Source organism: Netta rufina, assembly GCF_964035555.1.
Source record: "Netta rufina genome assembly, chromosome: 25".
NCBI lineage: Eukaryota > Metazoa > Chordata > Aves > Anseriformes > Anatidae > Netta > Netta rufina.
This window is the reverse complement of record NC_140149.1, coordinates 6,371,835-6,388,409: the sequence shown is the minus strand read 5'-3', so window position 1 is coordinate 6,388,409 and position 16,575 is coordinate 6,371,835. Positions and strand designations below refer to the sequence as shown.

General features: G+C 40.7%; 1 protein-coding gene across 6 annotated transcripts in view; it reads left to right on the top strand.

Annotated features, from left to right (window-relative positions):
* Nucleotides 1-16,575, top strand: part of CADM1 (cell adhesion molecule 1) — a 176,407-nt gene that overhangs the window by 117,269 nt on the left and 42,563 nt on the right. For all 6 annotated transcript variants that reach the window (XM_084301496.1, XM_084301495.1, XM_084301498.1 and 3 more), the window contains exons 2-5: nucleotides 946-1,092; nucleotides 2,204-2,356; nucleotides 6,002-6,139; nucleotides 7,990-8,145. In XM_084301496.1, coding sequence (XP_084157622.1) covers nucleotides 946-1,092; nucleotides 2,204-2,356; nucleotides 6,002-6,139; nucleotides 7,990-8,145 — 594 coding nt within the window. The remainder of the gene's footprint in view (nucleotides 1-945; nucleotides 1,093-2,203; nucleotides 2,357-6,001; nucleotides 6,140-7,989; nucleotides 8,146-16,575) is intronic.

The window sequence follows — 16,575 nt, the reverse complement described above, 5'->3', positions numbered from 1 at the left end:
AAAACACTTTTTCAAATTATGATCCTCTGCAATCTTTAAAATGTGAAACAAATTTCTCAGTGTGCATCTGATCTAATGATTCAATTCATTAGAGAGAGAGTTTTGAGGTGATGACCTATAAATGATTACAAGACTCCCACGGCATAATTGCATCGAGCTCTTTTTTCCTGCCTCTGGACATTAATAGCACCCACTGATTAGACATTAAGTAAAAACCAGCTCACAAAAGTATATCTGTTAAAGTCAAAGGATAAATGCCTTTTTCAGCAAATTGTTCTTTCAAGGTAATTTAACAATATTTGTCTTTTTAAGAGAGGAAGCAAATTCTACTATCTCCGTGCATGTGGCATGGACCTTACACTCCTGGGGCTGCTACAAGTATTAAAGCCTGGAGGGGTGTGTGAAGTCCAGTGAGATTTTTCCCCAGTCTTCTACTTTTTATTATTCAAAATATAATGGAGAGAATGTACTGAGTTAAAGTGACTTTGCAATAAAAAAACAAGCTCTGTAATGGGGCCATACAGGAGGCATTTTGCAGCTATGGACCTCCCTTCCAGTTGTTCCTCTTCAATTCATTGATGTCCAGTACAGCTTGGGGGGCAGAATACTTCCTTGAATTCCCTGGTATTGTAATTCTGTGTGTTTATCATGTAGGTGATTGCATCTGTTCAATGAAAATAATACCAGCCCCAGCAAAACAAACAAACAAAAAAATGGTTGTAGAATATGTTTGCTGCTGAACACATACTGCACAAACCCTGACTGTACTGCAGTGCCAGCTCCTGACCTCCTGGGGCTGTCACAGGGGCTGGCATAGGTTCCTATTTCGGGTGTAGGAGCCTACTGAAGTTTGATTTTTTTGTTGGTACTCTGTTATATGATTCCAAATGACACTTGCTGATGTCATTTATCATTTTCATATTTTATCTTCCCTTTCTTCTTAAGGTGATGGTCAGAATTTGGTTACAGAAGATGTGACGGTAGTGGAGGGAGATGTTGCCACCATCAGCTGTAGAGTCAAAAACAGCGATGACTCAGTGATTCAGCTCCTGAATCCCAACAGACAAACGATTTATTTCAGAGATTTCAGACGTAAGTTTCATCTTTTAATATTTGGTAACAACTTTTGCTGTACCCTGCTTGCACTTGGGATAAAGCATTTGCTGAGATCTCTTCTTTTAATTTAATGTTAGACACTTAAAGTTTAGTCAATTCTTTAGAGGGCAGATGAAACAGGCAATCATAATCTTTCTCCTTAATGGAAACCTTGATGGTCCCCTTTAAAAGTCAGACTGTCTTACTTTGCAATAGAAATTGATTGTAGTAATTCAGGGTGAATTGCAATTGAGTGCCAAATATTTAGCTGACACAAACAAATTGAATAGGGCAAAGCAGAGACGGTGCAATGTTCTCAGAGGTAATCTGTTTGGTTTGAAGACTGAAATTTTCAAGACAATCTATGCCTCTTTATAGCCAAAACAAAATCTCCCATCACTGCGATGTCCAATGAACAAGTCTGGCTTTGTTTCCTGTTGTGACAATACCATGGGAGTCTCATAGCGGCAATGAAATGTTTGAAATTCTTTGCATTAATGTCACAGCAGAGACTAGAGATGCTGGCACATTATAGAAACACATGGCAGATCACGTTCCCTTCTGAGACATTTTATGATCTACAAGTGCGGGAGGGCAGTGGAGGCTGGCTCACTTCACTTGTGCTACCATTTGTGGCCAGTAGTTTAGCTGGGGAGATTTGAAATGTTTGGTTTCCAAATTCCTAGAAGAATTTAGGTAGCCATTATTCATCAGGAAACAAATCTTAAATGATCCTTTTCCAGTTTTTGTCTTTCACACTGTCCCTGGTTCACTCACTGCACTCTGAAATGCAAGCATATAGAAACAGATTTGCACAGTAAGCAATTTACCTACGCATCCCTAAGCTGTATGAAGATAAACACCATGTCAAAAGATTTGGTGCTGTGCCCAGTGGATTTGCTTATGTTGATTCTTTGTAATGATTTGAGAACAGAAGTGTTTTATAGATCCAAACTTAAACATAAGAAGCAGGATTATAGCTGCAGTCAGGAGCCCATGGGGTTCTGGTTTAGATGTTACTCACATTTCTATAGACTTTTGACTTTTTGTTGTGAGAGGAACTGCTGCATTTGTCATCACAGTCACTGACGATCCCTTTGCTCTGCAGCGCTGAAGGACAGCAGGTTTCAGCTGGTGAATTTCTCCAACAGTGAACTCAGAGTGTCATTGACAAACGTCTCTATTTCTGATGAAGGAAGGTACTTCTGCCAGCTCTACACCGATCCCCCGCAGGAAATTTATACCACTATTACAGTGCTTGGTAAGGACCCAATCGATGCTTGTGATGAACTTTGCAAGTGCTCTGTGCATGGGGTCTGGGTTGGATAAGGCAGTAGAACAGGGCTGTGACTGGGAAGTTCTGCCTGCCCGAAGAGAGCCACAGCGCTCCAGTGATTTTTGGTAAACCCTAAGTATTGTAATACTAAGTGCTCTCCCACTGGAGACCAGCTCAGCTCTTCAGTAGGTCAGTGCAGTTTTGTACTTGAACTTGCAGGCACGAGAATTTCAAGGGCTGCCTGCAAATACCAAGCCCAGTGGTGTGTTATGGCCATTGTGTATTCTCCCTGTCTTGCAGCACACTCCTGATTGCACACCCAGTCTGTCTTTGTAGGTCACGTTGTACTTAGTGTGATTATTGGGTCTTCCCCATTTTTTCACAGGGTATTTTTAGCTCCAAGGAATAAGCAGAGGTATAAGTGGGAGGTAGTTTCTACTTCTAAGCCTCTGTTTTACTTGCGCAGGTCACTTGGAAATTCTACTGTGTTTCCTGCCATTTATGAAGTGGAGTTTAGCACAAGCTTTGTTTTGCAGACAATTGGCAGGGATTAATTTTTTAACTGTCATATTGCCTGTCTGTAAGAACATCAAAGTGAATCATTATGCTTTTTGGGCAAGTCTGAACCTGCTAGCATCCTGGAATGGATATTGAATGGCACTGCAGGACTGCACGTGCTGTTTAAAACAAGCTTTCCTCTTGCCATGTGTCCCCTTCTTTTAGGACTAGAGAAGACGTATTTCTTGCAAGGGAATTTATGTTGTGATGGTTGCATCTCATTCTGTGGAGAAAGAAAGAAGTCAGCCAGAAAGGAGAAGCTGTAGAAAATGTCTTTCAATAATTATCTGATTTACAGAGGAAAAATAAATTAATGTTAATGCTTCATAACATGGTAGAACAATTCAGTTTATGAATTTTGTGTTGTCAGTAATCTGACTGATCTGGTCATATGCTAAATCTTTTCTTCTAAAACTTGGGGATGATACTATAATGAAGAAAGACAGCACTTTTGCTTGTCCGTGGTAATTCCTTAAGGGCAAATATTAGTAACAGCATAGCTCAGTAACCTCCTACCATGTGAAGATGCGTAAGATTTTGTTTGTCTGTTGACTAACTCAGGGAAATCTGAAGTTCAACTAATGGAAAGTGATAGTTTCCTATCAATTGTAGCAAACATTTTTCACATGTAATGGAATGTAAGATCTTCCACTTGACATCCTAAAGTTGCCCCTTTGTTTAGGAATTGCTGTTTGCAGAGTTGAAGTTAATTCTGCCCCTTCCTCCCCCACCTTGCTCATGCTTTGCAAGACTGTGGATATGCAGCTGCAAGACTGCTGTGGTTACGGGTAATAGCAACTTGTGCTATTAGAGCTATTTCTACAGGTTATCAGTGGCTTTTAAGATTCTATTAATAGGAGAACCTGCATTACAGAGGATGATATAATGTAAGATCTCGCTTGCTGATTAGTTTAAATCTTTCTTCTTTTATTTAATGAGATTTGGTTCTTAGGTTTTATACATTGTTTAAGTAATGTTTGTAAGCAGTTCTACTACAGCTATTACATTTATCAACAGCTTTTAAGTCCTAGCCTAGTTTCCAGTATCCATATTAGAAGTTCTCTTCCAGCTCTTCTCTGTAATCATGCATACACAAAAATGTTTTGTGGTATTTAATCTCACTGCTAACAATGTGTTTGACATAATAGTATTTACTTTATTCGCCTATAAGCCAGCACTGCATGTCTTTCAAGTGGGAAACATAATGCACTTGGTGGCTTGTTTTTTTTTTAGCATACATTATGCTTCAGAATTCAGGAAAAAGTCTGTTTTCTTGTCTTGTACTTCAGTTCTTTTTTTTTTTTTTTTTTTCTTTTTAAGCAAAATTTGCAGCATGACCAATGTGTGCCTGCCTTTCTCTCCCGTTCATTATGCAGTGTTTTGTGTCCACCTTTATCACATAGTCAGGCAAAACCTTAGTTCACAGGGCAGGCAATGAAGATAGATGTTTATTATTAGAAGACTAAGTAGGGGATTGTTTATCTTAGCTAACATTTGTAATTAAAGATAGGGTGCTGTGAAGCCAAGGGTAGCATGTCTTTCCTTTCTTCCATATTATTGACTCCCTAATTAGGAGAAAAAATGGGACAGGGCAGGGGAGTAGTTATCTGTGTCAGTACATTGTTGGTCCTCCTAGGAATTCATTTCCCACCCAAGATCTCTCAGTCATTACTTAGGCTCCTATATATTTTAAGTTATATCAAAGAGTAGTTTTGTTGATCTGCTTCTAATGATTCTTGCTTTAGAGAGCAGGGCAAAGTTTTCAGACATTCTTCTATGCAGTCAGTGTTAGAGGAGCTTCACACTTTCTTTTCCTTTAGTAATGTTCCTCCTTCCTCTTCCCCATGACTTTAATGTCTTCAGTGAGACTATATGTAGATTTATTCACGCTTAATTGGAACATGTGAAAATCTCCAATATGTAGCCTGTTCTGTTCTTTTTAGAGAAAAGCCACAAGTGACTAATTAGTCCATTTGATCATCTGGATGGTATTTATACATATTTGTTCTTCATTAGCTGAAAAACGTGTTAGTCGCATTTGAACTATACAGTTGCTTAATCATATCGATCAGAGCAAAGTTGAGTTTCCTTTGGAAGTTCCGTGTTTTTTTCCCTGTAAGTACAACTCAGCGCTGCATGAACTCTTGATGTTCATTTTTTTTTCTGTCTTTTGCCTCTATCTACTGGTTCTTTCATGGGGAAGACTCCTTGTTTCTATGTCATAATTTTTAAGCTTGTTTGTCATGTCTCTGGGTTATGGTGCAGTTGTTATCACCCTGAAGCTCTGGCCTGTTTCTCAACATTACTGGATTATGTTTCATGCAAGATTCTTGATCTGTAGAGAAAACTTGTCTGGGGAGAATGGTGAATTACCATCTCAGAGTAACTACCAAATGATGCAAGGATCTGTCACTGGATGCAGAATCGACTCTCTCCTCTCTCTGGGGTGGTTTTGTGTTCAGTTTGTGGGAGTAGGCAGTGTTGTTTAAAAGGTGATGGCAGTCCAACATGGTCTTGTGCTCAGTGCCTTTTGAGCATTTTAAATGAGCTTGATGTTTGCTGGCCTGCTTCCATTCCTTAAGGCTGAGGCTTGAAACTGAACAGCAGGAGAGAAAAATTGCCTTCTGAGGTTAGAACTGCGGTAAGTAATGCACTTCCAAATGTCAGCTTTGGTGTTTCCTCTGCCTGTCAGCACAAGTCAAGAAATGTGCATGAAGTCAAACTGTATTTTTAAATAGCACCATACACAACTGAATAACATGGAATACTCAAACTCGTCCATGGAGTGGTGCCTTGCTAGGAGAGAGAACAGAAAGTTAAGAACTTGATAAGTGATAATTTGTGAAACCACTTTGATTATTAGGTGGAGAGTGAAAGCACTTACTCCGATTACTGTGAAACCATCTATCAAAGGATTTGATCGATTGAAAGATCAAGTAAATGCTGGTGGCTAGTTTACTCTGGTAGATTTTATGGGTTTTTCAGAAGATCTTGTCTTGTGTTGGTGATCAGAAAATGTCTTACTTGTCTTTTCATCAAGTATGTGTTGTGTTGTTTTTTTTTTCATTTTAGTACCACCACGCAATTTGGTAATTGATATCCAAAAAGAAATTGCTGTTGAGGGAGAAGAGATTGAGCTGAACTGCACTGCCATGGCCAGCAGACCAGCCACCACAATCAGATGGTTCAAAGGAAACAAGGAACTAACTGGTAGATGTATCCTCTAAGTCACTTGTTTGTTTTTTGTTTGTTTGTTTTTACATGGCTGAAATAATTCATGTAATATTGTGTATTTGTTCTCTGCCACTTAAAAAAAAAAAAAAAAAAGAAAAGAAAAAAAGAAAAAAGAAAGCTGTTTTAAACACCAGCTTGGGAACAAAAGAGTATGTGGGCAGACTTAAATTATTCTTCAACACAAAAGGGCTGAACTTCATTTTGTCCTCTGCCTACCTGCCAGAATTGAATACAAGGTTCTGGAGCCTTTCTGTAACTGCAGGTGACTTTGAAGAGCCCAGAAACTGTGCAAAGAGTTTATTTCTGTGGTTGTTTATGTGTTTTTCTCCCCTGTTTTAGGTATGAGTAAAATCATTTGCACTTTGAACTGTAAAGATTTTCAGTTCACCTTCGTATCCAGTTCTTTTGTTTATACAGTATTTTTTTCTGTGTTCGGTGCAATATTCATGTAAGATGGATTTCTCCCACTCACCAAAATCTGGTCGCTCCTGGTATTAGCACATTCAAGTCACTGACACTGATTGCATGTGTCATGCTGTTAGTTTAAGTCTGCATGTAGATGTGAGCTTGGTTGACAACACCTTTGTGCTGAGACACTGAAGGGCTCTCTACAGAAGTCCAGACTCATTACTTCAAATCCAACCCCCCTACAAGGGCAAGATAAAATCTTCTATTTAAGTACAACACCTACAAGCATCCGAGTATGACACATGCTGAGCGTATGCTGATAAAGGTGGAATGCAAACCTGCTGCTGCTTGAAGTGGTGCCCCACTGATTTCCAGCACCTGTTGTCATCTAAACGTTATACCGATCTTCAGATGATCTCTTTCTTAGTTCCCTTTCCCATTCTGGCGGGCAGCAGTGCAATAGTATTTGACCCTTCATGCTTGACCTGTCCAGCTTCTTGATTGAGTTTTCTTGCGTTGGCAATTGAATCCCAGCTTTCCTTTATCTTTGAAGACTGCTGAGCTGAGTAGTAGCTTCTTGAAATACCAGTTCACCCTGCTGATTCTTTGGATGTTTTTTAAACAGAAGTAGAAAAACTGAAATACTTGGTTTTAGGTTGTGAATAGAGTGAAAATGTAGCTTCTCTGATCAGAAAGCCTTTCCTCTGAATATAAAGGGATGTCACTTTCTGCAGCTCTCCTCGTGTTTTACTTTAATATATTATCCAGAAATATTTTCTGTTTAAAAGACCTCTGCTACAAGTTACTCTTAATGTTTTGACGGTGTGATCTGAATTCTTAAATAAAAAGCCACAGATAAGAGAATCTGGAAGCACAGTGGAGGCACACTATCAGCAAGTGCTTGCAGAGTTCATGGAAAAATTCTTTCTCTCCTGTCGTGTCTTTTCTTTCTTGATTCTGTGTTGTGTGTTACACCACCTAGTAAATCCTGAACTATGCTTTGCTCCCACCATTGTGGTTATTCTCTTCTTCAGGTGGAGTACTGCTGAAATATTTCAGCCTATCAATACTACTTTTAATTAAGTTAATCTGTTTAATCACTTTTCTAGCTAATTGTTGATTCAAGAGTGGGAGGGGATTTGTAGCTCCATTGATTTAAGAGTTTGGGGATTTGGGGATGGTGTAAGGGGATTGTAAATCATTGTGGTAAGGTAGTGTAGATTTTAATCAGGAACAAATTCTTGGAGAGGTGTGTTGCTCCATACCTGCGTGCATCCCGGCCATAACCTTGTATCTGAAGAGGAGAAATAGATGCTGAAGGGAGCACACCACCTGGGCACAGAAACAAGAAAGGTGAGCGTATCCAGTAGATGCTCCCCCCAATCACTTTCTGCTTTTTTTTTTCATCTCCCTGCCAGGCAAGTCTGAAGTGGAGCAGTGGTCTGATATGTACACGGTGACCAGCCAGCTGTTGCTGAAAGTGGGACGTGAGGACGACGGGGTCCCAGTCATCTGTTTGGTGGATCACCCGGCTGTCAAAGACTTGCAGACGCAACGTTACCTAGAAGTCATGTGTGAGTAGCAGAACTTGTAATGCTTTTAATGTATAAAATTGCTCACTTAAGACCTCAGGAACCATTTGCTGTATGATTAGATAAAATTATAGTGTAGATGGAGTTTACATTCTGTTCTTTAAAAACTGAAATAAAAATGTTGGGTACCATTTAATAGGTTAAGCCATGACTTTTCCCAGCCCTTTTGCAACAGCATAAATACATTTATTCTCTTAAATAACTTTCCTCACATTGAATTTGCACCATGAAAGGTTCCTGGCTGGGCTTTAAAATTGCCAGGAAAGATTAAATCGAAGTATTTTTCTTTTAGCAACCTACTCTCTTTGAAAGTGTTTCTGTAATACGACATTAAAGCAACTGGCCACCATTGCAAGCTTACTGGAAAAAACTTGCCCACCATGCAAAAGTAGTATTGTTATTGTGCATTGTGAACATACAGCTCCATCTGTTTTTCTAAATTAGGGCAAGATGAAGTATGTGGAATCTGTAGCAACACCACTGACAAAGGCCTACAGATTCTTTGCTATAATGTTCCTAACATGTTCATTGTTAATAATGCGTTTTCACTTTGTTTAGGAACTGTTCTACTGTATGTGATGTTAACAGGGTTTCTGAGCAGTTATCTGAAAATACCAGTGGTTGCAAATGCAGACATGCTTGACTTTCAGCTGGAGGAGATAATGGAGCTGCTATATGCACGTGCTTCTGCTCAGAAAATGGCTTCCAAAACCAAAGTCAGACAGTCCTCACAACATGGTTTGGGTGCCATGAAAAGCAAGGGCATTAGGATGATTCTAAGTGCATATTTTTGTAGGTTCACTTCAACTATAATGTTACATTAAAAGGGGAAGAAGAGGTTGTATTAATTTATTTCATCTGCTTCGTTATGTAGTTTCATTATGAACATCTTGGTTACAATTCTCATATCTCTGAAACTAGAGTGAAGTAATGTTCCTGTAATGAGGAAAACAGAAATGATCAGATACTACCTAAATTGGCAGATACTAGATTTCTTGCGACTGTGCTAATGTGTAATTCATTTATGCAAACTTAATGTCCATTAACATTTCTTGTAGAGCTCCATTAGCTTTAATAATACATTAGCACCTTTGTGAGGCTTGATCAAATACTTAACGGGGAAAAAAATCCTATCTTCCCTATTATGTGCAGATACTGAAATCTTCCAGGATATCTGGATATCTTCCCCTTGCTTGAAAGGACATCTGGTTACTTCTAGGCTTCCTTTTAGAAATTGCTCTGAAATCTTGACAGTTTGATGTGATAGGAGAGGATCAATGGTTTGTTTGTTTGTTTTGGGAGGGAACATTTTTTTTCTGTTCTTCCATTCTTCCTCCATATCAAATAAATCTCTTCCTGGCTATTTTCATCTGCAGTCTTTACAGGGTTGGTTCCATATACAATGAAGGCAAAGCACACGTAAAATATGGTTATTTGGATGTTAAACATGGTGTGAATTAAAATCACAGTTTGTAAACAGAAATTATTTATGGGGACTTGACCCATGTTAGTCTAGTTAGTTGCTTCAGTGGGCAGTAGCAGATGGCTTGAGAGAAGAGTACCAGAAGAAGAACATGTAGTGCCTCGTAACCCTGCAGCTCCCCACAATTAGTGGCTTCAGGACTTCGTGTGCTGGAGGATGTCCAGACATTTGCATTTAATACTTACTGCTGGACCTGAACTTAGGGTAGAAAAGACAGTGGGAGTGAACATTTACCCTTGAGCTTTTCTTGCTTCAGTCTTGTGAGTGCAGCTCAATTCTTCGGAATAACGAGAGCAGAAGGAAACTTCATGTCTTCACCGAGTGGCATCTCAATCAGAGCTTCTGTTGACATGAACTTAGTCTCTTGGGGAACTTAGACTCTGACAATCAGGCCTAATTGATGCTTTCTCAATTGCTTTTTAGATACAGGATTTGCAATCAGAACAGATCTCTTCCAGTTGCTGTTCATGCACTTTCACTGACCACGTTGTTACCTTCCAGGCACGCACAATGCCAAATCTCCAAAGCAGCAATATTTAGCATTCAGTGATTGTGGTAGTGTGTGTGGTTTCAGCTGCTTTTCTTGCAGCCACAGAGGTATAACTCAAGATCAGTTGCGTGTTGTTTGTTGAAGTGTCTGCTGTTATGTTCTCTCCCCTTAAGTCTTGCCCATTCACACCAAGGGCACAGCGGATCCACCTCTTTGGAACACCAGCAGGACATAGTAAAGTATTTTCTCAGTGGATGTTGTATTTCTCTGCACTTAGTGTATCCAGCACAAGCAGGAAATGTGTTGGGGAAGGACAGGAGGATGATGGATGGAACCTTCTTGGATAATTATGTATTTTTGTCTGACTAAATTTCAGAAAATGGAGAGATTTTGAAAGATGTGATTCAAAGTTTTTAAAAAACAGAACCACAGAAGACAGAACAACAACAAAAAATTGCGTAGTTTGCAGTGGGGGGGGAGGGAAGGGAAGCACACGTCATCCTCGAAAACTACTCAAAACATAACCTGCAAAAGGGAACAAACAGTGACCTCAGTGCTGTTTGTGCTATCTTTAAATGACAAAAGGCATTTTCAGAGGTTACTCTCCCATAGAGTTCAGCCATTTCCAACATTTTTCTTGTTTCTCACACGCTTCTGGAGGAGACTGACTTTTGTAATGCTCCTGGAGAGAGGAATCAAAGCGGAGATGAGCAGCGGGCAGGGCACGTGCTCTCATGCTGCAGGGCTGGCTCGCCTGGCTGGCTGCAGCAGCCCAGAGTGGAGAGGAGGCAGGCATGTCTTCCTACAGAGTTGCATTATTTTCCCTTCAAAGTGTTTACCTTTTATCTTTTTAAAGTGTTTTTTCTTAAAGCTCGGTATGTCAAATGTTTCTTTTTTGTAAATTAGGATCTTAAGTGTCATTGAAAATCTGGAGCATTTGTACTTCAACTTATTTTGGTGCATTTGGAGATGGCACCTAGAATATGTATTTATTTAATTTTATTGAAATCTTCTCTGCTAAGGAAAAAAAAAAAAAGATGTAGAAATTGAAGTCTGCAAAGTGACCTACTTCACTTTATTTTAAAAATAATTCAAATGAACATTTTCGTCTGTGCTGTAGTTCAAAGAAAATTGCAGATTTGAGTTGTGTGGTTTTTTTTAAGTTTCTCAGTAACTTCAGGAACATATTTCAAACTGACTATTGGCCTTATCACCCCAGGCTGTGGTTGCTCCAGATGCCCTGAACCAGGAAGCAGGTAATGCTCTTGAAGGGGAGATAGGCAGAGTAATTTCAGACGCATGTCACGAAAGTATGGGATTTGTGATAATGTTGAATAACGCAGTTGTTCACTACAGTAAATGTGATCTGTCTTATTGGTGCCTTGTTTTCTCCATGGTTATTTCCAAGCATCTTTATAGGTGCTAAGCATGTAAAATCTTTAAGGACAGGCACAGTCTTTTTTGCTGTTGCCTGAGGGAGAGGAATGGCCATCTTGCTCCTCCTCTTATGTGTGCAGGGGCTTCTCCTCTGGCAAAATAATGGAACAGTTGTGTTATCTGGTAAAATTCTATAGTATGTACCGATAACTTGTTATTATACCATAAGCTAAGCTTTAAAAAATAAATAGCAGGTTCACCTGAAGCTGACCAGCACAGATACTGGGGGGAAAATAAACTTTTGCTGTAGTTAGTGAAACTGAGTAAGACTTACTCATGCTGAGTATTAACTTGTCCTACTCAGGGAGTAAGCTACTGAATGTATAATGTGGCACATCCTGCCCCTTTGTGAATTTTTGAGTAAATGCTTCTATCTGAATGTAGGGTATGTTTTAAAAAGAAATCTCTGCAAACAAGCAGTTTGTAATATTTATGAAAATCTCCTGGTAGTGCTTTTTAAAAGCAGAGTTTGACAAGTGATGCCATGTACACACAGTAACAATAACACTTCTGTGCTTGATTAATAGCTGCACCAGTGAACATATAACCCTGTGCAATGGATGGCCACAATAAGTTACATGGGATTGGTCTGAAAATATATGTTGATTTCGGCTCAAGTTGCTTTCTTTTTGTCATTCCGATTATCCAGTGAGGGATGGAAGACCAGTGCGTTGAGTGTAATTTTAGAAAGGAAATGAAGCACCAAAATGCATTAAAATATCATTAAGGAATTGAATGGAACTAGATACTCTGAAATATTTAAGTTCAGCCTTTGTGGTACTTTTTTTTTTTAGGTCATTATGTGATACTGGAGATGAGGTCCTCATTTGACATTTTATCTTGGTTTTAGTTGTTTGTTTTTTATTTTTTCTGAAGTTATAATGAATTACACATTCATTTTTGTAATACCTACATGTATACCTCTAAAACGTGCATTGATGGAATCTGTTACAGCCTCTGCTGTTATGAGGGGAGAACTCTTTGTGCCCAATTATGTTAAAAATCAGCTATATATGTATGCCGTCACATCTCCAGTAATCCTTATATTTCTATTGAGTACAAATATTAATTGCATACTATGCAGTGAAGTGATTAACATCAATGTAATTTATCATCTGGAGATTTCTAAAAATGAATAAATGAGTTGTTTTGTTCAGTGAGGTGTTGACCCCTTCAGAAACTTTGATTTAAAGCTTTTTTTTTTTTTTCTTTTTATAAATATGAAAAGCACCACAATCAGCCAAGTGTTCAGTTATTTGATTTTCTGGGGCATTAGCCACTCTTGTTTGTGACATTTCCCAGTTGGGTGCTCGTTTGCAAGCTCATTAATAAGGTTTTCTCAGAGGAGTGTTGTTGGGAATGAAGAGCATACAGTACGGTCTGGACGCTGCGTTTTGGAAGTGTTCAGCAGCAGCATGCAGCTACGTCTTTGAAATGGGAACGTGCACGTACAACAAACCTGCCTGTTCTCCTGAACACGACTGAGCGTGGCATCCCACCACGGTGCACACAGTACCCAGCAGCCGGGTTACCAGCCACTTGTGCCACACGCAGCTGTGATCCTGAAGGGACCAAAGCATGCAGAGCTCGCCGGCTGCAGTGCAGGCTCTGTCCTTCCAGAAGCTAGGGAGAAAACACAGGGTAGCCAGGTCTCTGCTGTCACTGATGCAGACTTCATTTCCTGCTAAGTAAACCTGCTTGATGTTGGGATAAAGGTGATGGCTGTATTTATTATACCTACGTATTATGTTAACTTCTCTGAGTTCTTTTAATATTGAAGAATGTTTTCCTCCTGACCTTTCCCTAGCTTGTGAGTGTAGTGAGATACAAAAACTGCCAGAAGTCATTTTCTTTTAGTAGTGTATCCTTGTTAAAAAAAATATAGGCAATATACCATGCTAGTTTGGGCCACAGAGCAAAGCAGAGACGAGGATCTGTATAAAATAAACACCTTTCTTCAGATGAGCACTAAAGCATATTCGGGGTGATTTTGAAGCTAGAATTATCTAAAGTGGGCAAAAACTCTGCTTGACCTGCAGGATATTCTTCTCTTGAGAATACCATCTGTCATTATTTTTGCAAAGAGGTACGCATCAGGAATTAATACAGTAATCACAAAATGGATTTTAAAACTTGGATTCAGTACCTAATTTTACAATGCAGGCAAGAGAATTTTCAGCTGAATCATTGAAAGAATCCATTTTGTAATTTTCTCAGTTGGCAAACAGTCTGGCATTACAAACCACGCTGAGCCCCATGCTGCAGTACCACTATGTCAGAAGCGCTGCAGGAGCAGTTTTGTCTGCTCTTGTCTGCCATGAAGAAACCAGCCATGTATAGTCATGCAATTTACTTAATGTATGTGTTTAGCTGTAATTTGGAGCTGAGAAAGAAACCCTGTTCTGAAAATGTGCACTGGTCCTGAGAGCCCTTCATGCTGCGTGTGCAGCTGAGCGATGGTGGTAATGGAAGTGCCAGGAGGACCTCGGTGCTGCTCCTGGGCTGTGGTGGGGCAAAAAAAAAACAGTGGTTGTTTTTCCTCAGCTGTGTTTTTGTGTGTTTGCCCCCAAAAGCAGCATGTGGGAAAGAAGGCTTCTTTTTTTTGACTGTGTTCTGACCTCAGCTGGGGTGGTTGTGTGGGCAGGAAGGGTTGACTTGTTTGCCGCTGTTGGTGGTTGGTGAGTTGGACAAGTCGAGAAAAAAACATCCCCTGCTAAAGAAATGCTTCATAGACTGTTTTTATTGTGTTATTAATGACTGTTTCAGTGCAATGTTTGTGTTTAAAGTGGACAGATTGCTGCACTGTAGGAGCCATATCACTCTGAGATTGCTGGAGGACCAGGAGCTGCTGGAGTGTGATGATTCAACTCGGAGGAAATGATGTGGCCCCAAAGAACATCTACCTCAAGTGTGATGTGTTTTTCTTTTGTTTTGCAGCTTTTAGCAGCTTTTGTGCACGGTGAAATTACATGGATATAGCCACAGAGTTAAATGTACTGCACATTTTCCTCATTAAGCATATTCTGATTGTGTTTCAGGGGGAGATGTTGTTCACGTGCCTTCTTGCATTTGCCAAGAAAACCACCCTTTTATTTAAGGTTGTATTTCCAAGCAGGAGTCATATCTAGTGTCTATTAGCATCCTTGTGGGCTGCAATACCCAAGACTTCAGCCACAGGCTCGGCAGTTGTAGGAACCTGCGCTGCCACCACGCAGCACTTACTGCATGCAGAGAGACGTGCTGTCTCCAGCAAGTGCTGCCGTTGGGTTTAGTCTCGTTACGAACAAGATAAATGTTTTCAGCAGAGCTTGGCTGCGTTCCCCTGGTCAGTGCGTTACAGCACAGGCAGAAATTTGGAGTACCTGCTTGACCCGAGCTGGCCTAGAGCTGGAGAGGACCGAGGTGATAGCATGAGCTCCAAAGGATGCATCCAGCCTGGAGCAACCAGAACCAGGCACAGTGGGGCAGGGGTGAGAACTGCTGGGGGTCCCAGGCAGGCTCCTCAATGCACCCATGCAGCAGTGCCGGGGCCCCGCAGGAGATCAGGCTTACCAGATCGGTCTGGCGGCACTCCCTGAGACAACAAGCTCGCCTGTCTTTGAGATCATAGGTCTCTCTGATGAAAGTAAATGGGTAGAAATAATGGGCTTAGGCTTTTGTAAGACACCGAACTCTGTATAACGTGATATCCTGACTGATTAATGAGATCTAAGCATAATCGATGGAGCGCACATTTAAATGGATTAAGAAATCACTAACTGGCAGATCTCAAAGAATAGTCATTAGGGAGTAATCAGCGAGCGATGGTATTTTTAGAGCAAATGCACTGGCCTGGGTGCTTGGCCTGATGCTCTTCAGTGCTCCCGTGACTCATTTGGAAGTTCTTAAAAAAAAAAAAAAAAATTAAAAAAAAAATAATAAATCACTGTTAATAGTCTTTGCTGATGACCAGAAAACTGGCTAACGCTTAATAAGAGGAAGAGTTGTGCATGCACAGAACATCTTGAGAGTTTTTGTAGCTTCTGAACCACAGCACTTTAAAACTCTGAAAGGTGAGCGGGTGTAGGCTATATCCCTTCTTCACAGAAGTGCAGCTACATCCTGGAAAACACTTAGAGTGCTGTAGTGGGAAAAAGCCTGATGTAAGGTTTTGCCAAGGAAACCAACCTGACAAAGCCAGTGCTTCCTTGCATGTGTGAAGCAAGGAGCTAGGGCTAAGATGATGGTTTTTCTCTTCTGTGTTGGTGAGACCATTCCTGGAATCTTGCATGGCACCTTCGTGAGCAGACTTTGAAAAGATGCTGGAAAATAGGACAAATTGCGGAGAACAGGAAGAAACCACCCAGGAAGAGACTTAAAAGCTCTGGCCAAATCTGTCCTACCAAAAAGTATTGAGAAGCAATTTGTTCACAGGATAGAAGAACAGCCATGGGGAGAATGTGCGAAGTACAAAGGGAACTGTAATCTAGCAGGGGGAGGCAAAACAGAAATCTTTGGCTAGAAGTTAAACTAGACAAAATGAGGACAGAAGATGCATCTTAAATGCGTCTCAGTTTGTCGAGACCTTTCTCAAGAGAAGCAGCGGGTTCTCTGTTTCTCACATCATTTTAGAAGAGGACGCCCTCTCCGTGCCTCAGTCACAAGCAATTAGGCTGAACGTGGAGCCTGAAATGCATGGCATCAGCCCAGAGGCGATGCCACACGGAGGGACGAGAGGGGATCTGATGGGGGAATGAGCCAAACACTGCTGCAGCTCTGCCAGCACACACAGCCCACGGCTCCCGGTGCAGCTGGAGGTGAAGCCCTGAGGGAGCCAGGCTGTCCCATGGCACCGCCTGCACCGGAGGAGCCGTCAGCATCCCAGTTGCTTGCAAAATTAAAATACAGGTTGTTAGGCGGAGAGGGAGGAGAAGGAGCATTTTTCATATTCAGGCTGACTTCAAGACTGTGGGAGGCTGAGGGGGCCGGGCTCGTGTACACCATAATTGACCAGCGGGGCAAA